The sequence below is a fragment of the Hyperolius riggenbachi genome, chromosome 8 (genome assembly GCF_040937935.1).
Source record: "Hyperolius riggenbachi isolate aHypRig1 chromosome 8, aHypRig1.pri, whole genome shotgun sequence".
Lineage (NCBI taxonomy): Eukaryota > Metazoa > Chordata > Amphibia > Anura > Hyperoliidae > Hyperolius > Hyperolius riggenbachi.
This window is the reverse complement of record NC_090653.1, coordinates 198,615,957-198,641,036: the sequence shown is the minus strand read 5'-3', so window position 1 is coordinate 198,641,036 and position 25,080 is coordinate 198,615,957. Positions and strand designations below refer to the sequence as shown.

The 25,080-nt window shown below is 42.3% G+C and overlaps 1 protein-coding gene across 2 annotated transcripts in view; it reads right to left on the bottom strand.

Moving 5' to 3' along the window:
* Positions 1–21,772: 21,772 nt before the first annotated feature.
* The window catches only part of LOC137527545 (ras-related GTP-binding protein A), a 38,013-nt gene continuing 34,705 nt past the window's right edge, over positions 21,773–25,080 (bottom strand). For both annotated transcript variants that reach the window (XM_068248095.1, XM_068248094.1), the window contains exon 10: positions 21,773–22,123. In XM_068248095.1, the coding sequence (XP_068104196.1) occupies positions 22,026–22,123 (98 nt within the window). In that variant the 3' untranslated portion in view covers positions 21,773–22,025. The remainder of the gene's footprint in view (positions 22,124–25,080) is intronic.

Below are 25,080 nucleotides of genomic sequence, written 5' to 3'. Positions count from 1 at the left end.
GGAATCAGAAGAAACACAGCCTTGCAGACAGCAGCAGGTGTTGCTTATACAACACTGTCTTATGGCATGGTATTGGCGAGAGCCAAAGCAATGAGTACAGATGACTCAGCGTGACATAAGTCAGTGGGGTTGTAGGCCACATCTGTTGCTTAGACACTACAGTCTCTTGGCACGTTACTGTAGACAATAGGAATCAGAAGAAACACAGCCTTGCAGACAGCAGCAGGTGTTGTTGCTTATACAACACTGTCTTATGGCATGGTATTGGCGTCAGCCAAAGCAATGAGTACAGATGACTCAGCGTGACATAAGTCAGTGGGGTTGTAGGCCACATCTGTTGCTTAGACACTACAGTCTCTTGGCACGTTACTGTAGACAATAAGAATAAGAAGAAACACAGCCTTGCAGACAGCAGCAGGTGTTGCTTATACAACACTGTCCTATGGCATGGTATTGGCGTCAGCCAAAGCAATGAGTACAGATGACTCAGCGTGACATAAGTCAGTGGGGTTGTAGGCCACATCTGTTGCTTAGACACTACAGTCTCTTGGCACGTTACTGTAGACAATAGGAATCAGAAGAAACACAGCCTTGCAGACAGCAGCAGGTGTTGCTTATACAACACTGTCTTATGGCATGGTATTGGCGAGAGCCAAAGCAATGAGTACAGATGACTCAGCGTGACATAAGTCAGTGGGGTTGTAGGCCACATCTGTTGCTTACACACTACAGTCTCTTGGCACGTTACTGTAGACAATAGGAATCAGAAGAAACACAGCCTTGCAGACAGCAGCAGGTGTTGCTTATACAACACTGTCTTATGGCATGGTATTGGCGAGAGCCAAAGCAATGAGTACAGATGACTCAGCGTGACATAAGTCAGTGGGGTTGTAGGCCACATCTGTTGCTTACACACTACAGTCTCTTGGCACGTTACTGTAGACAATAGGAATCAGAAGAAACACAGCCTTGCAGACAGCAGCAGGTGTTGTTGCTTATACAACACTGTCTTATGGCATGGTATTGGCGAGAGCCAAAGCAATGAGTACAAATGACTCAGCGTGACATAAGTCAGTGGGGTTGTAGGCCAAATCTGTTGATTAGACACTACAGTCTCTTGGCACGTTACTGTAGACAATAGGAATCAGAAGAAACACAGCCTTGCAGACAGCAGCAGGTGTTGTTGCTTATACAACACTGTCTTATGGCATGGTATTGGCGAGAGCCAAAGCAATGAGTACAAATGACTCAGCGTGACATAAGTCAGTGGGGTTGTAGGCCAAATCTGTTGCTTAGACACTACAGTCTCTTGGCACGTTACTGTAGACAATAGGAATAAGAAGAAACACAGCCTTGCAGACAGCAGCAGGTGTTGCTTATACAACACTGTCTTTATGGCATGGTAGTGGCGTCAGCCAAAGCAATGAGTACAGATGACTCAGCGTGACATAAGTCAGTGAGGTTGTAGGCCACATCTGTTGCTTAGACACTACAGTCTCTTGGCACGTTAGTATACACTATAATACAAAAAATAAACACAACCATGCACATACCAGCTGGTGGTGCTTATACACCACAGTTAGTGAGATTTTGATAGTTTAAAAGAAAAAAAAATACTTATACACTACTCTCTCATAGCATGGTACTGAACATACTATCCCAAAATAATATTGACCACAACACTAACATTAGAACTTCTAGGGAATTTGAATACTATGTAAATTATGTATTTGAATTGCATGGGGTTTTTTAAAGGTTATATTAAAGATGTAAAATGATAAAAAAGGATATATATTAAAGATATATAAGAGAATTCTGTTTATGAGAAATGTTTTAATTGTATTACATCCAAATACTGTATGTGATATAGCAGTTGTATGGAATGGTGATTAAAATAAAGTAATACATAAGAAAGTTTAAATAAAGATATTGTACTGAAGTATGTGTTTCTTGGTAATTCTTGTAGAATTTAAGGTTTAGTACGTTAACAATACTACAATGATAGGCAAAAGCCATAACTCTATCGTGTGTAGGTACACTGTCAACTAGTCAGCCATTGAAGAGGTGTTTTGAGAAAGTGAGTCATGTTACTATTTGGAATATCAGGCCACACATACACAGTTACATTGTCATATATGTGTAAGTTATGTAAAAAACTAAGTTAGAATTTGACACAAAAAATGGAGGTGTACATGTATGCTGTAAAGGGAAATATAAGGACATGAATTATAGAAACCAGGAGAAAAAAAACTTTACACAATACTACAGTTAAAAAATTATTACGAGGATTAAACAAATAGTAACGAGTGACACAAGGAGCACAGAGGTTTGCAGCCAGAGGTTTACATACAAGATGAATAAAGAAGAGAACACAACTACAAAAGGGGTAATACAACGAGGGACATAAGGTGAAGTGACATTAGTAAATTAAAACGTTAAAAAGCTGCAATACATCGAAAGAAATTACACACGGGAATGGAATCAACAGAGTTAAAGATGAAACTATTTATAAGAAGAGTGGAAAATACAAGTGTCACAAGAACAGTAGGCACTGGAAATTAAAAGTTTAGGAAATAATTTTATCACAAGTAATATAATACCACTGTCACAAGAAGAGTGGGCACTGAAAATTAAAAGTTTCGGAAATAATTTTATCATAAGTAAGATAATATCACGTATTTCGGAAATTATATAACATTGGATTTGTAATTTAGTACAAAAATTTCAGCTACAAAAATTAGGTAAGGATTTATTGTAAATTATGTTTTATAAATCAATTAGTAGCGTACATTTGTGAAATAGTGATTTATTGTACATATTAAAATTATAATTAATTGGTGGACAGATTTTTAAAGTGTTCATATAATGATTAAACAGAAATAGTATATAAACGTTAAAGTATTTATGTAGTTAAACATATATATAAATTTGCAATAGAAAAATCGAAATAGGGTGTGAAAATTCAGGAAATACTATTTAAGGTTTATTAGTTGTATAAACTCTGTATTAACATCTGCGCCCTTTTTTCACGGTTGAAATGAAAAAATGAAGGTTTATGAAAAGAATGCTTATAAAATAATTTAGAAGGTGTTTTTTAAATCATTAAATGAAGATTTGTTAATATGCATGTAAAACAGTAATTTATATGTTTGTAAAGCTAAAATGAGGATTTGTGTATGTATAAAACCTATATTAACACAGGCGCCCTAATTTCCCGTTAGGCGCCAGATAAACGCTAATTAATATGGCCGTCTATGGCGGCGCCCTTTTTGTCCACTAGCCCCATGCGCCCAAATTTCCCAGCTCCGATCACGTGACCCTGCTGGACAGGAGGGGGAAGGGGGTGATACAGCGGTTTGTTGGTTGAGTTCTTTGTCACTAGGGAATGGTTGACTGTTCATAAACACTTACAATCGTATAATAGGAAAACAAAAATACGTTGGCCGCTGAGCAGTTCCTGGACAGGTGTAGTGGAGAATGTTTTTTCTTCTTTGTGTATAAAATTAAATAAAATACAAGCACAAAAACATTAGCCTTTGATAGACGATCACATAAAATGTATGCTGTGGCTTACAGTGAAGTGGAGAATGTTTTTTTCTCTTTGCGTATCAAATGTAATAAAATATATACACAAAAACATTACCTTTGGTAGATTATTGCATGAAAGGTATTCTACTTACATTTTTATTACCTGAAACAATCATCAATAACTATTTTGTAGGCCATTCTAAATTATTATTATTATTTATTGAATTTATAAAGCGCCAACATATAACGCAGCGCTGAACATTAATTTAGGTTACAGACAATATTTAGGGGTGACATACAGCAATATGACAATACAGGAATAAAAGAAAACCAGATCACACACCATAGTATGCATACCAGGTAATGTTTAGTCAGTCACTGGATGGAGCATGGAGATTAGGCAAGTTAGGTTTACTCAGATGCATAGCATGGGTTCACAGTAATTGAGGTGCAAGATCAGGTAGGATACAAAAGGAGGAGGACCCTGCCCAAAGGCTTACAATCTAGAGGGAGAGGTAAGGACACGAATGGTAGGGGACCAGAGTTCAGCTGTAGGTTTAGAGCACTTGTAAGGGGTAGTCTAAAGACACTTTGAGCCCCCATCCCTTAGATCGGATGGGTAAACTTTTTGACTTGTGAGTCACAAAGCGAACCAGAGATGGGCACTTAAAGAGAACCAGAGAAGAAGAGCATAACATATTTATACATACCTGCTCCTTCCGTACTGCGCAGGCGCATGCGTAAAGAGCCGGAGGGAGCTCTTGCGCATAACTGGTCGCGTCCGGCGGAAGTGACGGGACCCGGTGCCGGAGATAGAGGCAGCAGAGGACGGTGGCGTGGGAGCGATCCATGCGGATGGGGCTGGAGAAAGCCCTAGGTATGTATAAAATCTTTTTTCATTTTTTAACTAGTCTTCGTCTCTGGTTCCCTTTAATGGAGTCATCAGGCAAAGTAAAAGAAAGCCGATTTACTTACCTGGGGCTTTCTCCAGCCCCTTGCAGCTGTTTGTCCTACACTGACAACTTCGCAGAACTACTGCACCTGTGCAGTACGCCGTGGCTTGATTGACAGTGGCGCTTCATGCAGGCCTAAATCCTTGGCTGGATTTAGGCCAAGGCCACAGGAGGAACAAACAAACACAGAACACTTATATCGCGCTTTTCTCCTGGCGGACTCAAAGCGCCAGAGCTGCAGCCACTAGGACGCGCTCTATAGGCAGTAGCAGTGTTAGGGAGACTTGCCTAAGGTCTCCTACTGAATAGGTGCTGGCTTACTGAACAGGCACAGCCGAGATTCAAACCCTGGTCTGTGTCAGAGGCAGAGCCCTTAACCATTACTCCATTCAGCCACTGCTGAAGGGCACCAAAGAAGCAGGCTACACTGGTGCAGCATTTGCAACCTTGCAAATGCCACAATGCAGGGAGATCAGGTGAGCACCTGACTGCGGTACTCTGCTGCTAGCCACCTGTGCAGCAGCAACCTTGCTCTCTGTGCATGTTTGCATTGTGGCTGGCGGCTATAGACTTGGGCAGCATTGGAGACGGAAAGGAAGAGGAAGCTTCTGCAATGAAGACGAGCGGAAAAATGAGTGACGCAGATGGCTGCTGCGGTGTGAAGGCGAGCTGGCTACCTATACTGAAGAGGGGGGGGGGGAGGGATTAAGGGAGTCATCTGCCTACCTATACTGGAGGGAAAGGGGGGGAGGAGTCATCTGGCTACGTATACTATGGGGAAGGGGGATGGGTCATCTGGCTACCTATACTAGAGGGAAAGGGGAGGAGTCATATGGCTACCTATACTGGGGAGGTAATCAGACTACCTATACTAGAGGGGAGGGGTCATCTTGCTACCTATACTGAAGGGGGCGGCTGGTGACAGTGGCCTAGGGGGGTAAAGAGTTCAAATCCGGCCCTGGGTAGCTGATGTGCTCCTCCCCCTTCCTGGAAGCCAAATGGGCCCCTAATCTTATTTCGCCCCCACACCCACCTTTAGCCAGATGTGGCCTAGAATTAGGCAGTCCCCTCCCCAGTTTAGGTAGCCAGGTGTTCCCCAGTATTAGGAAGCCCCCTCCCCAGTTTAAGTAGCCAGGTGTGCCCAAGTATTTGCAACCCCTCTCCAGTTTAAAAAGAACCTGAGATGAAGATAAAGTCTATATTTATACTTACCTGGACTCTCTCCAGCCTCATGAGGTGCATGGGCTCCCTCGCCATCCTGTTCAGCCTCTCTGTCAGCCGTGCAGGCACACACTTCCCACTGTGCTACCGTGGCCAGGTCGCCGGGGCACACACGCGCACCCCTGCCACACTTTCGCAGGAGCGTGCGACGGGCCAGATTAACAGGGCTGATTAGAAGACAATGGAGCAGCAAGAGAGGACGGGGAGGGAGGCCTGGAGAAACCCAGAGGTAACTATAAATACAGCCTTTATCTTTACCTCAGGTAACCAACCTTTAAGTAGCCAGATGTGGCCCAGTATTAGCAGCCCCCCCCCCCGGTTAAGTATCCAGGTGGGCCTCAGTATACAAGCCCCCTCCCCAGTTTCAATAGCCAGGTGTTGCCCAGCATAGTAGTCCCCTCCTCAGATACATGGCCTGATTCAGTACCTCCTTCCTCTCTCCCTCACTCCCTCCTTAAACAGAGTTGCGAGCGAAGCGTAACAGGCTCACCTGATCACAGATTCTAATGGTTATCTCGATGTCCACAACGCATCACTCTTCATGTGACCCACTGGTATGTACTGGCAGCAGGTTACATGACACTGCTATAGCCAGGGAGACCAGTGCTGGAAGCTGCAATTGGGTGAGCCTGTTACGCTTCCGCTTGCAACTCTGCATAGGGAAGGGAGAGGAGGCACATAATCCGGCCATGCATCTGTGCAGCATAATCAGTGGCTGGATAGTGTACTGGTTAAGGGCACCACCTTTGACATGGGAAACCAGGGTTCGAATCCTGGATAGGGTCAGTATAATATTCAGAAAGGAGTTCAAGGCAAGACTCCTTAACACTGCAGGGTGGCCTCTTGAGTGCGTCCTTAGTGGCTGCAGCTCTTGAGCGCTTTGAGTCAGACAGGAGAAAAGCGCTATCCAAATGTTTGGATTCGGCTTATGATGGGGTGGGTGTGGCCTGTACACCATAGTTTGCCCACCCCGCCCTAGATTGTAGTGGTACATGGTTATCCCACCCCCATAATGCATTATTAGATGGCCTTTATGACTCCAAGCAGTATTAGATGGCCATTTCCTTCTTATAACAATGCACAGTGGAGCGTAATATATCCCCTGCCCTGCGTTGCACTCCCATCTTCTTCCTTCATTAGTACACTGCAGCCTCTTGTATCTCCGCACTGGTGACTCTTCTCTGTAGAAGAATCATATATACGCACTGACGTAACATGCTGGCGGGAGCCAGCAAGACCCGAGGAAGGAGCGCACAGGCTGAAGAGACATGCTCCGCTTTGCTTATTCTGCACTATCTGCAGGTGTCAACCCTCTGAAAATGGCAACTGATGAGTACTGTACCCAGGGCTAGACTTTTTGCTGCCCGAGGCAAACTTGTGAGGATGCTTCCCCCCCCACTGGCTGTGAGTCTATGACAAACAAACTGCTCACCCTCAGCCTCTCCATTCCTTCTCAGTCAGGACAGCAGTGCCACCTCCTCCCTTCTGCTGTGCAAGTCAAATGAAACACTGCTGCTCTCTGGCCTCCCCCTCCTCTCTCACTGTTAGACTCCTCATCAGGGCTGGGCCGAGGCAGAGGCCAGAGAGGCTCCAGCATCAGGGTGCAGTGTAGGAGGGGTCGCCACAACTAACTCAGCTATCATTCCTCTATTGTGTTTTAGCAAAGAGAAATAAGAAAAGGGGATACATGGCAGTGACTGCAAGCCAGATAACTAGAGATTAAGGCGTTGGGGGGGTCGGGGCCCTGAGGCACCTCTTAGTCTAATAACAATCAGTGTGCTAGAATGGGGGTGATGGAGGGGCGCACTTTGGTGTCTCAGCCTTGGGTGCTGGAGGACCTTGTCCCGGCTCTGCTACTCATACAGCACAAGCTTGCCTCAGCTGTGTGCATGGGAGACAGGGGTTAATTACCCAGAATTCCGTCGTCTCCTATGCGTCCCAAACGTCTTGCATGCGGCCTATGGGACGCATTGCAAGACTCAATACCACGCACTTCCTCCTTCAAGCCATAAGGAGGAAGTGCGGTAGTGGGTCTTGCAACGCGTCCCATAGGATGTGTGCAAGACATTTGGGACGCATAGAAGACGACAGACTTATGGGTAAGTAACCCCTCTCTCCCAGCCACATAGCTCAGGCAATTAAGCCTCATTTGAATAACGAATTAGAGTAGGTAACTACCTGTGAGCCCATCACTAGTAACACTAAACTGAATATGCTGCATAGGCCAGTGGATAAAAGATAACAGTCCTTACAATCAGACTTCTGTAGTGATAGGAGAAGAAGCACTGAGGGAGGTCTGGATGAATAAGCCATCTGAATACTCCCTGGTCTTAGGCTGCTCATGAGATAGCCCTCTAATGCTGGGGATACACGGTACGTTTCTGAACCGTGTATCGACCAGCTGATCCGGCCAGCTGATAATATTCAGCTGGCCCGATCATGCCGCTCGACCCACGCCCGCTCGATTCCCGCCGGCGGACAATGGCAGGGAATCGAGCGGCTGATAAGGACCGCCGGCGGGGACGAGCGGCAATCGATCCGCTTGCACGTGCGGACGAGCGGGGTCGCAGCTGGGGTCGATTTGGCGGCTACTCGAGCCGCCGGTCGACCCGTCTATGCCCACCATTAAATCCAATTACCAATATTTAGATGAAGTGTGTGTCTCACTCTCCCCATGTCTTTCTCATCCTCTCTCCCTGGTATGTCCCCTCTCCCTTTTACCTTCCCCCTCTGCAGTGAAGCATGTCTGTGTGTTATCTCAATATGGCCCTGCAAAATAGAATATTGCAATCCTAGTTGGGTATCTCTCACCTATTTCTGTGTTGCCTCTTATTCCCTCTGTTCTATGCCTCTCTATCCCTTACTCTGTCTTGTGTGTGTCTCTGTCATCCCCATTCCTGTCTCTCACTCTTCCACTCTCCCCTCTCTCTTTCTCCCCCAGACACACTGACACTCCCTCACGTCTCTTCCCCTTTTTACTGTCAGTCACTTTCTTAAATCTACTCCCCTCCCCCCTCCTCCCCCTAAAAAAAATAAAAAATAAAAATTGTCTCATATATAGCACTAACATACAGTATTTTGCATCACTTTACCGAGTACATAGTCATGTCACTGACTGTCCTCAAAGAAGCTTACAATCTAATCTTACCATAGCCATACTGTAATGTCCTACCGTTTTATTATTATCATATGTATTTATATAACACTGACAAATTCCACAGCACATTAACCACTTCACCTCTAAGGGTTTTACCCCTTAAACTCCTTAGCGGTAATCCCGAGTCAGGCTCGTGACGGAAATCCGCAGTTTAGAGCTGTAATCCGCGCCTGAGTTACAGTATATGCAGGAGCTGCTGCAGATCTCTCTGTGGTATGTTTTTTTTCTTGTTTTTAGGGTCTAAAAGCTTGTGAAAAAATTGCATGACTTTTAGACCCTAAACCAGCGAGGTTAAACACCAGAGCAATATTTACATTTCAGCGCTGTGTCCATTCATCTGCCAATAACTTAATCAGTATTTATCACACTGAAATGATCTATACATTGTTTCTTCACCACAAAGTAGGCTTTCTTTGGATGGTACTTCTTGCTAAGAATTATTTTATTCTAACTGCATTTTAATGGGAATTGTAAGAAAAAAAATTGAAAAAATTCATTATTTCTCAGTTTTCAGCCATTATAGTTTTAAAAAAAAAAAAAAAGATCTACTGTGGATAAAACCCACATATTTCATTTGCCCATTTGTCCCGGTTATTGCTACATTTAAAAAATGTCCCTAGTACAATGTATGGCACCAATATTTTATTCGGAAATTAAGGTGCATTTTTCAGTTTTGCATCCATCGCTAATTACAAGCCCATAATTTAAAAATAACAGTAATATACTCTGTTTGACAAACATATTAAGAAGTTCAGTTCCTAATGTAACTATGTATTTTTTTGTCATTTTTTAAAAGTTTTATTTGGGTTAATTTTAAATGTATGGAGGTCATCTTATGAAAAATAAAATGTATGTACCGGTAGGTGTAATTTTATTATTTGACCACAAGATGTCCTAACTTATTTTCCTGAACGTACTATTAGTACACTAACAGGAAGTAATGTGTGGACGTGTTACTTTTGTAATTACAATGACCGCAGGCATCTAATTGATGCAGGCAATCATTGACACAGGGACTTAGATTAATGAATGGGAACTAAGTATCGGTGGCGAGAACATGCAAGGGGGCGAGCGCAGGAGCAAGCAAGAGTGTGCAGCGGCAACCGACGAGCATCCCTGTGAGCTATAGTGGTGTTTTGCAGGGCTGTAGATACTTGTCCCAGGAAGTGCAAGTAGTCTTGTCACTGACTGTCCTCAGAGCAGCTCACAATCTAAACCCTACCATAGTCATACTCTAATATCCTACCATAGTATTGTATTGTGTGTGGCTGAGAAAGACCTTTCAGGAATTCCCCCTTTAAAATCCTGGGTTTGCCCCTGGTATCGGCAACACATCTAGCTGCCAACTGGTATGCTGCAGCAGCACATCAATTGTAAACCTAGCCTAAGGCCTCTTTCACAGTGCGACGTTAAAGTCGCACGTTAGAAAATGTTCCAACGCAGACTAACGCACAGCAATGCAAAGTCTGTGCGACATTCACAGTGCACATGTTGCGTTGTGAGTAATGTGTAGCAATATTTAGAAAGTGCTGCATGCTGTGCATTTAGCAATACATTTGCTGCGTTATGTGTGTTGCTCAGTAATGTTTTTTTTTTTAAATGTAATGCATGCACCGTTTTCGTTCCATCAGTATGGGAAACAAAATAACGTCCAAAATAACGTCCAATTTTATAACCTACATGCGCTGCGTTAGGGGCACGTTGTGCAACTTTAATGTCGCATTAAACGCACCGTCCCACTGTGAAAGAGGCCTAAAGGAAACACAGCTTTATTACCATTTACAAAATGTTCTTGAAGAGGTTAGTAAATCCAGCCATGTGTAGGTCTCCACACTTGCGATAGAAACATTAACATTCAAATGGAAGTGCTTGTGTATAGATTGTGCAAGAGTTCAGGACAAAGGAAATACAAGTACTGCTGAATTGCTTTGACTGAGATTCAGCTCATCTAATCAGTAACTTCACCACTTCAGTCTTTTTGCATTGCATAATACTGTGCACTTTCATGCTTTGTTAAAACCATTCAACAGATGCCTCTGAGGAAAAAAAAATACCCTAATATATTTGTAGCCATCCTGCCAGCATGGCTATTCAGTACCTGTACAAAGTGTATTCTCTGTGTAATCATATTGCTGGGATTTGTAGTACTGTGAAATTCAGCTCTGAAACAGTTGATAGTTTGCTCTGCTTGCACTTTCCCTTCTCCATTTAGGTGGAAAATGCCCATCACAAATAGGAGAGCAGCTTTTATACTGTGGAGATTTTGTAGCCAATGAGAGAAAGTCTTAGCTCTGAGAGGAAGGAAAGTTCCAGAAAGGGAGTTTTTAGTGAGCTGGGAGCAGAGAAGGCTGGATAGAGATCTGAGGGATTACACAGTTCTCCACACACAGAACTGAGCTGTCTGTGAGGTGAAAATTCAGACTGTAACACAGGGGCGTAACTAGGCCCCACCGGGCCCCCCTGCAGAATTTCAGAGCGGGCCCCCCCCTCGGGCCCATTTTGTGGGGGCTGGCAGCATGGGGGGGAAAGCCTTGGCCACAGTCGGCGGGGAGAGGGGAAGTTCCCCCCCCTCTCCCTCACCTCAGGGCTCTCCCCTCTGCGCTCCCCTCCAGCTTAACTGTGTCCGTGGGCAGCGGCGGGCAGCAAAGAGATACATACCTTCCATGCGCTCCAGCCTGCGTTCCTCTTGCTAGCCTCTGACGCGACTTCCTATTATACCGGAAGTCGCGTCAGAGGCTAGCGAGAGGAACGCAGGCTGGAGCGCACGGAAGTTATGTATCTGTTTGCTGCCCACGGACACAGTTAAGCTGGAGGGGAGCGCAGAGCACCAAGGTGAGGGTGAGGGGGGGGGACTTCCCCTCTCCCCATGGACTGTGGCCAAGGCTTTCCCCTCATGCTGCCACCAAACGGCCCCCGAGCGGGACCCAGAGGGGGGGCCCGGGCCCCCCCGCAGGAGCAGGGGCTGCAGGCCCCATTGTTATGCCAGTGCTGTAACAGATAACTTCACATGGCTGGTTCATTCTGCCTCATCTGAAGAAACTGTAAGCAAGCTACTGACCGGCTGATAGTGAATCCAGTTTATTGGGTTGTTTTATCATCTGCCTGCATAGCAGCCCCACAGATTCACAGAGCCAGCTTTGAGTGAGTAATTCCTGTTGGATTGTTGACTTTCACATAGTCAGGCCTCCCAGGGTCTTCTGCAATACACATGGGCGTCCGAAGAAAATTTTCCCGAGGGGGGGCGGGGGCAAAAAAGGGGGGGGTGAGGTATGCGTGCCAAAAAATGGGCGTGGTCATGGACCAGGATGTGGGTGTGGTCACGGATGGAGCCAAATTTACATGAATTTAGCAATGGTGGGACATTAGACTAGGACTATAGTAAGAATTAAATTGCGAGCGCCTCTGACACAGGTGCCCCCAGTTTAGGTAGTGACAGGTTCCCCCCAGTTTAAGTAGTGACAGGTGCTCCCAAGTTCAGGTAGTGACAGGGACCCCCAGTCCCTCAGTTCAGGTAGTGAAAGGGACCCACAGTTTAGGTAGTGACAGGGACCCCCAGTTTAGGTAGTGACAGGTTCCCCCAGTTCAGTTAATGACAGGTGCCCCCAGTTCAGGTAATGACAGGTGCCCCCAGTTCAGGTAATGACAGGAGCCCCCCAGTTTAGGTACTGACAGGAGCCCCCCAGTTCAGGTAGTGACAGGAGCCCCCCAGTTCAGGTAGTGACAGGAGCCCCCAGTTTAGGTAATGACAGGAGCCCCCCAGTTCAGGTAGTGGCAGGAACCCCCCAATTCAGGTAGTGACAGGGATCCCCAGTTCAGGTAGTGACAGGGACCCCCAGTTCAGGTAGTGACAGAAGCCCCCCAGTTTAGGTAGTGACAGGGACCCCCCAGTTTAGGTAGTGACAGGGACCACCAGTTTAGTTAGTGACAGGGACCCCTGGTGGCCAGGCGCCCCAATTTGCCCAATGTGCGTACACCCATGGCAATACAGTTTCCAGTTAGGACGAGGGACAAAAACTGTCATATTGGCCTTACAATCTGCTCTGAGGTGTCTAGGCCTATCTAATACTGGGATTACACGTTACGTTTTTTACTAAGAATCGTTCCGATAGATGCCTTCGATGATAAAATTCCGACATGTCCGATGTTCCGCTCGATTCTTTTCCGCTCGATTTCTCATAGAAGTGAATGGAAAAAAGATAAGAAAAACGAGTGGAAGATAAGAGAATCGAGCAGAAAATCTAATGGCTAATAGATCGCGTGCAGAATCGACCACGAAAAACGTAACGTATAATCCCAGCATAGAGAGGATCATTCATATATATCTAAAAATCAAGCATGTGTCATCTTCCTGCTGCTGCTCTCCTGAGTGAAGTTCCTTGTGGATTACAAACACGGTTTTATATATGAGCATAGGGAAATTAGCTTAAAGAGACACTGAAGCGGAAAAAAAATTATGATATTATGATTTGTATGTGTAGTACAGCTAAGAAATAAAACATTAAGATCAGATACATCAGTCTAATTGTTTCCAGTACAGGAAGAGTTAAGAAACTCCAGTTATCTCTATGCAAAAAAGCAATTATGCTCTGCGACTTTCAAAGTCGTGGAGAGGGCTGTTATCTGACTTTTATTATCTCAAGTGTTATTGAACTATTTACTTTTCCTCTGGCAGATGAGAGTTCATTAGTTCACAGACTGCTCTGAAAGAATCATTTTGAATACTGAGTGTTGTGTAATCTGCACATATTAGAGAATGATGCAATGTTAGAAAACACACTATATACCTGAAAATAAAAATATGAGAATATTTTCTTTGCTGCTAATCCTCTAGTAATTATTCATAGTACACAACCAATTCATTATATCATATTTTTGTTTTCGCTTCAGTGTCTCTTTAACCTATTTTGGTTCCTAGACGTAGAAACTACATCCAGGAACCATGCACGCTACCACGCGCTCCCGTGGCCGATCGCGCACGTGCACTCCCGGCCGCGGATTCGGTAGCCACGGAATCAATGTATCGGGCTATGGCGCCCGATCACGGATTCCTCTCCCCCGCTGAAAAAGCGACAGCTTCTCTCGGAAGCTGTGCTTTTTCTGGTCGTTCCCTCCCCGATCCGTCACTCTAAGCGTGTGTTACGCTTAGAGTGACGTCATATAAACAAACTCATGGCCACCATCTTGTGGCCAAAAAGTAAAACTACTACTAAAATTAAAAAAAATTAAAAACAACACACAATTACATTATAAAACTATACTTTACATCCCACCCTCCCAAAAATGCCCAAATAAAATGTTTAACCACTTCACCACTGAGGGGTTTTACCCCTGACCACCAGAGCAATTTTCACCTTTCAGCGCTCCTTCCATTCATTCGTCTATAACTTTATCATTACTTATCGCAATGAAATGAACTATATCTTGTTTTTTCCGCCACCAATTAGGCTTTCTTTAGGTGGGACATTATGCCAAGAATTATTTTTTTCTAAATGTGTTTTAATGGGAAAATAGGAAAAATGTGGGGAAAAAAATTAATTTTCAGTTTTCGGCCATTATAGTTTTTAAATAATGCATGCTACTGTAATTAAAACCCATGAAATTTATGTGCCCTTTTGTCCCGGTTATAAAACCGTTTAAATTATGTCCCTATCACAATGTTTGGCGCCAATATTTCATTTGGAAATAAAGGTGCATTTTTTTCAGTTTTGCGTCCATCCCTAATTACAAGCCCATAGTTTATAAAGTAACAGTGTTATACCCTCTTGACTTAAATATTTAAAAAGTTCAGTCCCTAAGGTAACTAATTATGTATTTTTTTTAATTGTAAATTTTTGAATTTTTTTTTTAATTACAAAAAAAAAAAAAATGGGGAGTGTGGGAGGTAATGAGTTAATTTTTTGTGTAAAAGTCATTTATTTGTATGTGAAAAATGTGTAGGGTGTAGTTTACTATTTGGCCACAAGATGGCCACAGTAACTTTTTGCTTTATTGCGACCTCCAAGCCTCCTTCCGGAAGCTTGGATGAAGAATAAGGAGGCTGGACACGTGAGTTTCTTCTCACAATGATCGCGCTGCCCATAGGAGAGCAGCGGGTCATTGTGGGGCTTAGATCAACGAACGGGAATGGATTTTCCCGTTCATTGATCTCCGGGCGAGCGGGCGGCGGCGGTTTTACTAGCGGCGGGCGGCGTGTTTACGAGCGGGAGCGCGGACAGCGTCGGGAACGCGGAAAGTACGTGTTTCTCCGTCCCTGGTTTTTAAAGGATGGAAAAAGGGGCGGAGAAATACGTACGCGCGGGGGTAAAGTGGTTAATATAAAAAAAAATCATTACAATAAAAAAAAAAAAACATGTAAATATTTACCTAAGGGTCTAAACTTTTTAAATATCAATGTAAAGATGAAATATTTCTATATTTTTTTTATTTCAAACTTGTAAATAGTGATAGATGCAAAACGGAAAAAAATGCACCTTTATTTCCAAATAAAATATTGTCGCCATACATTGTGATAGGGACATAATTTTAACGGTGTAATAACCGGGACATATGGGCAAATACAACATGTGAGTTTTAATTATGGAGGCATGTATTATTTTAAAACTATAATGGCTAAAAACTGAGAAATAATGATTTTTTTCTGTTTTTTTCTTTTTCTTCCTGTTAAAATGCATTTACAGTAAAGTGGCTCTTAGCAAAATGTACCCCCCAAAGAAAGCCTAATTGGTGGCGGAAAAAACAAGATATAGATCAGTTCATTGTGATAAGTAGTGATAAAGTTATAGGCTAATGAATGAGAGGTGAACATTTCTCAAGTGAAAACGACGGAACGCGAATGGGTTAAATGTTTATCTGAGTTTGATTATAACCGACTGTTCATACATGTGTAATTTAAAGTGCACTTAATGATTTACTGTGATTTTGGGGATTAGACATCTCTGGGTTTTCTGGTGCTTCTTTGGACCAAACCCTTTCCAGAGACTTTAGAGGTGGCATTTTCTATTGCATTCCTTTGCAAGCAACTGTTGGTAATCCTTTATTGCCATAACTGTGAGTTCAGATGCTATGACCCATCTGTTAGAACATATTGCTAGAAGGTAAATTGTTAATTTTATCTCTATTACTGGGTCTCTGGATCCAGTAAAATCGCTTAGCATTATACTGGAGGTTTATGTGTATAACTGGAGGTTGTGGGAGTAACCGGAGTTGGACAAGAGCAGGACCCATCTAACAACTGCACCTATGCGTGCACTACATATTATAAAATTACCTCATAACATGTAAAATTGAATTGCTGTGTGTGTAGTGAATTTTTCTGTTTTTCCCTCTTTTTTTTAAATGAAAGCAGCTACAGATTTTTACTGTTCTTTAACTCATTTTGTTCTGCACTCAGATCCTTCAGATCCTCTGCATGCAATCGCACTAGTCGGTTTCCACAACTCACTTTCATTCGCAAAACGTTTTTGGGAAACTTTGGCAATTGTAGGCAATCCCAAAATGCTGCCAAACACACCCCAGTGGGTCCCAGCCCTTAGAGCTTGTTCACACTGCAGGCGTTTTTGTTATTTTTTTTAAGCGCGGATGATTTTTCAAAATTACCCTGAGGGCCCTTTTCCACTAGCAATCGCTAGCGTTCGCGCTAAACGCTTGCGATTGCTGAATCGCAAGTGCAGGAAACTTCCCGGCGATTGCGTTCACGATTTTTGCTATGCAATGCACTGCATAGAAAATCGTGGCAAAGATCGCTCCGCGGTGCGATCGCGTTTGAGTCAAAAATGAATAGCGGTAGTGGAAATTTCCTACCGCGATTCCTATGTTAAGAAGCAAACCGTAGCGATTTCAAAATCAATAGCGGTTTGCGATTCAGCATCGCAAACGCCGCTAGTGGAAAAGAGCCCTGAAAGCGCTTACACAATGATTATCTATGAGATCATATCTAAGCAGTTAGTTTCCGAACCGTTTAGATAAGCAGTGCTTGAGCCATTGAGGCGATTCCGCCTCAATAGAAGGTATAGGAAAAACGCAAAACGCTCACAAAACGCGTTTGCTTTTTTAAGAACAAATACATTGTACTTATTCTTTTTCCGGATCAAAAGAGTTCACTTCCTGACTTGCGTCAGGGAGTGAATTACCAAAACGCTCACGAAAAACGCATCGGAAACTGCTAACCACAAAAAAGAATCGCCCACCCGAGCGTCGGGAATCGGAAAGAAAAAACACCTCAAAATAAGTCCACCTCAGACGGACACGCAAGCGGAATGCAATGTGAACAAGGCCTGAGGGCCTATAAACACCAAACTGCAATACATTTTACTGTGCTGTATAATACAGCCAATGCCAGGAGCAGTGCCTGATGCTCAATCATACTACTGTAATAGGATAGTATGCCTGGGAAAGCCTCCTCAGTAACAGTTAGAGCATCTAATTACATTTATGTTTGCTAAAGAATGTTTCTCCTCTGTATGTCAGTGTATATAAGCTGTGTTTTTCAGTTTTGGTCAGAAACCAGTCCGACGAAGGCTTTTTATAAGTCGAAAGCTCGCTGTTTATCCATCTCTAAGTTAGCCAATAAATGGTATCATCCTGATTCAGAACTTCTTGCTTTTACTCATGGCTAACACGGTACAACACTTTACTGCTTATACTACTGTAATGGGACTAGAAAAAAAAAATACAAAATTACTGCCTGCTGAATTTTGATGTTATAGTACATCATGCAAGAGCTGCCATTTTCAAATGAGACAAGAGAAGGAATTTCCATTTTGGGAAAGGGTTTTCAAAAACAAAAAACATTCAGGCTAGGTTCACAGTGGTCAGTTGCAGAACGCATGCGTTATAATGAGTGTGAACCACAATGGAGACTGGACATAGACTTTAACGCAAAGCCTGCATGCATCGAGTTAGAATGATGCAACGCAGTACTGTGACTAGGCCCACAGAATTGTATGGGCAGTGAGTTGACATGCAGGATTATTCTGCAATGCAACTGACCACAGTGAATTAGGCCTCATTGGAATTTATTTTCTTTTTTTACTACACATCACCTTTACCCCCAGGTTACTTGCAGCCTCCCAAAATCTTTAAAAGACAACTGAAGTGAGAAGAATATGGAGGCTGCCATATTTGTCTCCTTTTAAACAATATGGATGCTGACCTATTTATTTTCCTTTTAAACAGTTGCCGGGAAGCCCAGCTGATCTATTTGGCTGCAGTAGTGTCTGAATAACACCAGAAACAAGCATGCAGCTAATCTTGTCAGATCTGACAATAATGTCAGGAACATCTGATCTGCTGCATGCTTGTTCGGAGTCTATGTATATAAAGTTTTGATCCAACAAATGGTTCAATCAAATGATCATACTCTTGTTAATTAAATAATAGTTGAGCTGCAGGACATATTGGGAAATAGCAAACATGCATATCACGCTGTGTGCAAATGAACAATGTAATGTGACAGCAAACTGTGAGAACTTGCTTGGGAAGAATAGACTAGTTAGAGGAGCCATTTTATACTGGTCTTCATTCCCGGACAATTACCTGAAAGATCGGCTGCAGGTCAGCCCATGAGTACTAGCCCAATTAAACTAGTACTAAACCCAAGACACATATAAACAGCTGCTGCAATTGTATCATGTATGTTAAAGGGGAACTGAAGTAAGAGGTATACGGAGACTGCCATATTTATTTCGGTTGAAAAAAAAAAAGTCACTTCTGATCGAATAAACCATTAGATCGAATACTTTATTTTTTATCATGATCTTTTTTTCTCAATTTGATTTTTCAGCATATTCGATCATTTTCCCCGGATTTTTAGCCTAATCGAACGTTCGTATATGGGACCTCGAAAACAGCTATGCAATTTTTTCAATCTAACGTGATAATCAAACAAATTTATCTAATCGAAAAAAAAAGAAACAATTGTACCATGTATGGGCACCATTAGACAGCAGAAATAACACAGAACAGAGTCTATGAGTTTTAAAAAGTCTAGTGACATAAATGCAGATGCTGAAAACCATCGAGTGAGAAGGGGCACCTGGAGGGAGATCCCCTTAAAGAGAAACCGTAACCAAGAATTGAACTTCACCCCAATCAGTAGCCGATATCCCCTTTCCGGCCTGGAACCCACTACTAAACGCCATCGCTAATCACAATCGCTTTGTATAGCCGGTTTGCAAGTGATTTCATGAGTTTTCAGTAATGATTTTAAAAAGTGTATTCAATTTGCCAGCGGTTGTGTAGCGATTAGCGTTTTTAATTCTGATTGGTCCTTTCAATTAATTTTAATTTTGTTAGTGTGCAGTAACTTCAAAACGCTAGCAAAATCAATCTGTGCAGGTTTTGATGAGCGATTATGCCAGTGTTTATATACTTTGCAGAAACGCTAATGCTAAATCGCTAAAAGCAAAAAATGCTACATGTCCTGCGTTTTGGTAATCGCAATTGCTCCAGTGGAATTTAGCCCATCCATTATCAGCTGAGTGTTTAGGGAAATCGCAAGCGGTTTGAATCGCTCCCTAAACACTAAGAAAAATCGCTCTAGTGGGTTTGAGCCCTCCCATGAGAAGTCTTTTCCTTTTCACAAACTGATCATCAGAGGAGGCTCTGTATGGCTGATATTGTGGCGAAACCCCTCCCACAGTGTGATGTCAGGACCATGGTTCTGACATCACACTGTGGAAGCCTTGTTGCATTGTGGGAAATAACAGCTGTTTACAGCAGTTTCCAACTGCCAAAACAGCATCCCCTTCCACTGACATCACCTGCCAGAAGTAAAAATGTCACTATGTGATAAATGTCATTATGTAAATCAGGGAGAGGAAAGATTTTACAATGGGCACACTGACTAAATCATTTATACATAATTATTGTAAAAATGAAGCACTTTCTTATTACATTATTTTCACTGTAGTTCCTCTTTAAAGTAGTAATGCGGGAGGAAGAAATAGCTTAGGTGTCCGGAATGGGCATTGAAACCAAGAAAGTTCCGTATTAAACATGTCTTATCAGAAGGGTAAGGAAGAGTATAAGATGTTCAGAGCTAGGCAGCAAACAGTAACACAGTGAGTGGCACAACTAGTGAGGCATCTGTGAGCGCTGCTGACGAATATGGAAGAAAAAAAAAATGCCCATGCTTGCAGAGCAAATTAAATGTGTAAAGTTGATTAGAAAACAATATAGTCTTGTTGAGTAGAGATCCTGTGAATGGTGGGCTGTAAGAGTATCTGGGAAGCCTCTGGACCATTAGATTCCCACTACGGAGGTAAGTATCCAACTTTATTTTTACTTTTTAAGGTCTTCAGGTACACTGTCCCATTCCAATGCTCTGTTTGAACTTCATTAACTTGTTTTCACCATGTCTAAATGCATTGTGCTGCTGCCATGCAATTTGATGATTAGCTATGCTTGTTAACAAGCAATTGAACAGGTATAACTAATAAAAATGGCTAGTAAGTGTACAGTGTAGTAAAGACTTACATTTTGAATTTAGGACGGTTTTAAGTTGGCAGTGTTGTGCCTTATTTTTAGGAAAGGTTATTGGCACAGTTCAAACTTCTTTACTACACCACACCCTTCATGGTTAATAATCTATATTGGTACTCATAACATTTACACAATTTAACCATAAATACTTTTTATTCCAAAGCATAAAATACAGATTTATTTCTTCATAGTGGTATGGCCTACCAATCTGACCAGACAAGATTCATTTTATCCCAGCTAAACTAACAATGCAAGTAAATCTATAGGTCAAGATAAAAATAGTTTGAAATTGTCCTTTTTCATCTCAGTTCAAATCTAAATAGGATTTTCCTTGAACAGCGAGATATGTTTCAAAGTAGATATTTGCCTAAAAAAAGCTGGAACATGGTTTACAGTCTGGTGTGGGTAGAAAGATGGTTGCATGGAACATAAAATCTTTGCATGATCCTTAGATAAGATAAAGAAAATAGATTTCAATACACATGAATTCTCTTTGCTGAAATAATAATCACATAAGTATGTGAAATAAAGGTCATCCCCCCTACAGCACTGAGCAAGGTGACTGACTGACTGCCTTTGATTGAGAATCACCTTGTGCACACAAAATGGCAGCCTCTATTTGGCAGATATTTTAAGGTAATAATTTCAACCCCCCCCCCCCCCCCAAAAAAAAAATGCACACATGTAAACAGGACATCTCTGTGAGACTAGGTGTGCACTTGGCACCATGTACCTATGAAGGTATCAGTTGCTGCATTAGTGCATTAGGCCTGTGAGAGATTTAATTTATGAGAAACAGTAAGGCTCTCACTAACCGGTTTAGTACTAACCCTGTGTTTCGGAAACTTGTAGAGATATTACGTTACTGTACTGTATACATACAGATTCCTCTACCTTCACTGTTCAAGCTGATAACAGAGTTGCAGTGTTCCAAATTGTATTTGGTAGTCAGCTTCATGTAGCTTTCAGGAAAGTGATGTTAAAGCGGAATATAACCCTGCATTTCAACTTTGCTCTAAAACATTATTTACAGTATATTATATGCAACCAGCATTTTTTTTTTTACTAGACCAGCATTGGAAGGGTTACACAGGGCTTTAAAGTCCCTTGAGATTTCTGTAGACGCATCCGAACCTGCAATTAGATACATTTTGTTTACATACATGTATCTAATTCTTGAATGTGACTCATCTCTCTCACTGAAAAGGAGCTTGGAGGACTGCCAAAGAGTGTGTAACTGTTTATCAATAAATACATCTAACTAAATACAATGTAACAATCTGACTTCTGCAGTTCTCTCCACGGAACTTGAAACGTCTGTGTTTAACCCTTCCAATGCTGGTCTAGTAAAAAAAAAATGCTGGTTGCATATAATATGCTGTAAATAATGTTTTAGAGCAAAGTTGAAATGCAGGGTTATATTCCGCTTTAAGGTCTGTGAAGCCAGCAGCACTCGAGTCCAAGGCCCTGTATCATGTCTGAATTAAATCTAACATTCCCATAGGGAGGACAGATCATATTCCCCCATATCCCCCCACCCCACAGGGAACAAGGCGTTCAGTATCCTTCAGGTTAATGAGAACTTGACTGGTTGTTAATGGTAACATGAAATATTTAAATAGGTACAGATGCATCATTTCCACAGGAAGACTTAGTCCCACAAGTTACAATCTGTGAACCAAGTCTCAGCGCATGAGAAGGCTGTGTTTAGGTCCGTCGACACGTTCCAGCTTCTCAAAGTGTTTTCTTGCATTTTTTATATTTATTAAAGTTGCAGCTGAAGCTGTAAAATAAAATGAATGCAAATTAAAACACTATAATCACCCAGAGACAGATTAAAAACTTTTTCTTGAAGTGGAATTATTCATATTTTATTTGCAGCCTCAACAAATTATACATTCTAAGAACAAACTCATACAGTATATATGAAAACAAAGTAACAGAAAAAAGGTCTTTGCTTCCTTTTCACCTGCAGCCTCAGCAGTCACTGAGCATTGCAGCACTTGGCCATGTAGCACACAGAAGTCCCAACAATTTTTAATGATAGGCTGAAAAATAATTGAGTTGTGCTTACTGAATATCATGCAAGGTTGTTTCTTCCACAATAACTGGAGAAGATGGAGAAATAATGATGTCAAAGGAAGGCAGGATAACTTTAATAGTCAATTAGGAGTTGGATATAGCATTATATGTAATGCCAGACTTTAGACCTTCTTTAAAGGATACAGCAGGCAAACCTAGAAAAGAAAGGCTTTACTCACCTGGGGCTTCTTCCAGCCACTAGAAGTGTGTCCACAACTGACGTTCTGCTGTGCGTCATGCTGCCAGTGTTCCCATAGCCTGGAGCTCTCTGCATTTGCACAGTTCACAAAGACTTGATCTGTGTAAGCGCAGAACACTCCCAGCCATAGGACAGCGTTCACGAGAGGAGCACGGAAGACCATGGCTCAGCCACAGGTCACGATCTTATGGAAGGGACAGCGGCAGCCTGAAGCATGGGATCTGATAGACTTCTAGGGGGTGAAAGAAGCCCCAGGTGAGTAAAACTTCTTTCCTAGGGTTGCCTCATGTATCCTTTATTAATCACTTCAATGTGAAGTGTGTAAAACTTGGCATAGTGGCCACGTTCAGCCCCATGAACGTTCAGCCACTGTTCTAGGATAGGTGCTGGAGCGTGGTGGGATTGAATACAGTTGCTGCTCTGGACTCCTATAGTAGGGAGTATAGGCAGCACAAAGACATGTCAAATAGAAATGGTCAATGAGATGCAAATAGATCCAAGTTAATGCAGGATTATGCAGATCTTGTACGCAAATTTACTTTGAAAATGCACCAAATTCTGTGGAATTTTACTGGTCTGTTTTTCAAGCTGTATAAATTTGCAAAATCTTTCATCAACTTGGAGTTATCTGCATCTCATTAACCATTCCTATTGTCACCAGTATCTACAGACTCGATCTTTAAAATGAGCACTGCAAAGAGGGTGATGCCAAATGGAGCTTTTCTCTTAGTAGACAATGTATTAAGGATAGACACACGTTTATCGAATTGGAAAAGCACTGATTGATTGTATGTTTTTCAGTTACATTTTTTGATTATATGTACTTTACAGGAGGACAATTTCTTCTCTTTTAGTGCAGGTAAATTAAATCTGCAATGTTAAAATGTTGGTGAACTCATACTTAACATGGGTTAAAATGGCTCAAAATTGGGCCTTGATGAAAAATGTAAGACAATACTTAAACTACTGTATTAATTTTTGCTCCATTTTAAGATAGGAGTAGAGATGCAGTGTGCAGAGGAAAATCCAACTTCAGGCTAGGCATGCCTACACTGCATGGCTTACTATGCCAGATCTGTTCCTAGGGACTGATAAAGTCTCCTTCTGCTGTTGGTTATCTGTGTGCAGCAAGTAGGGAGGGGAAGAAAGGTGCAGCAGTGACCTCTCCTAGTTGAAGTCGGGAGCGAATACTGTAATTTTCAGGAGGATGAAAAATGTACAGAACAATGCAGGTAATAGCAGCAAACTCCACAGTGAGAAAAGGCAGCTAAGTGGCAAACCTTGTATGTCTCTAGGAACAGCTTTATTACCAGGCTTACATGACTTACAAGTAGCGATACACCGCAGTGTCTATGGAGCAAGCCTGAGCAGGAGATTAATAGTGCCCTGAACACACTGAACAGAATTTCTGCTCATCTTAAAATGGGGTAAAAATCAATAATATAAGTATACTCAATTATTGATTGGGCTCTAAAGCTCTTAAACATTTTTTCCATATCCCCAACAGATACAGTGGGGTGCGAAAGTTTGGGCAACCTTGATAATCATCATGATTTTCCTGTATAAATCGTTGGTTGTTTCAATAAAAAATGTCAGTTAAATATATCATATAGGAGACACACACCATGATATTTGAGAAGTTAAATTAAGTTCATTGGATTTACAGAAATAATTGTTTAAACAAAACTAGGCAGGTGCATGCATTTGGGCACCACAAAAAAGAAATGAAATATTTAGTAGATCCTCCTTTTGCAGAAATTACAGCCTCTAAATGCTTCCTGTAGGTTCTAATGACAGTCTGGATTCTGGTGGAAGGTATTTTGGACCGTTCTGTACAAAACAGCTCAGGTTTGATGGCTTCAGGAGCATGGACAGCTGTCTAACTCACACCACAGATTTTCAATTATATTCAGGTCTGGGGACTAAGATGGCCATTCCAGAATGTTGTACTTGTTCCTCTGCATGAATGCCTTAGTGGATTTTGAGCAATGTTTAGAGTCGTTGTCTTGTTGAAAGATCTACCCCGGCGCAGCTTCAGCTTTGCCACCGATTCCTGGACATTGGTCTCCAGAATCTGCTGATACTGAGTGGAATCCATGCATCCCTCAACCTTGGCAAGATTCCCAGTCCCTGCACTGGCCACACAGCATGATGGAACCACCACCATATTTTATAGTAGGTAGCAGGTGTTTTTCTTATAATTCTGTGTTTTTCCTCCATGCATAACACCCCAATAACTCAATTTTAGTTTCATCAGTCCATGGCACCTTATTCCAAAATGAAGCTGGCTTGTCCAAATGTGCTTTAGCATACCTCAAGCAGCTCTGTTTGTACTGTGGGTGGAGAAAAGGCTTTCTCTGCATCACTCTCACATACAGCATCTCCTTGTGTAAAGCGCGCCAATGGTTGAATGATGCACAGTGACTTCATCTGCAGCAAGATGATGTTGTAGGCCTTTG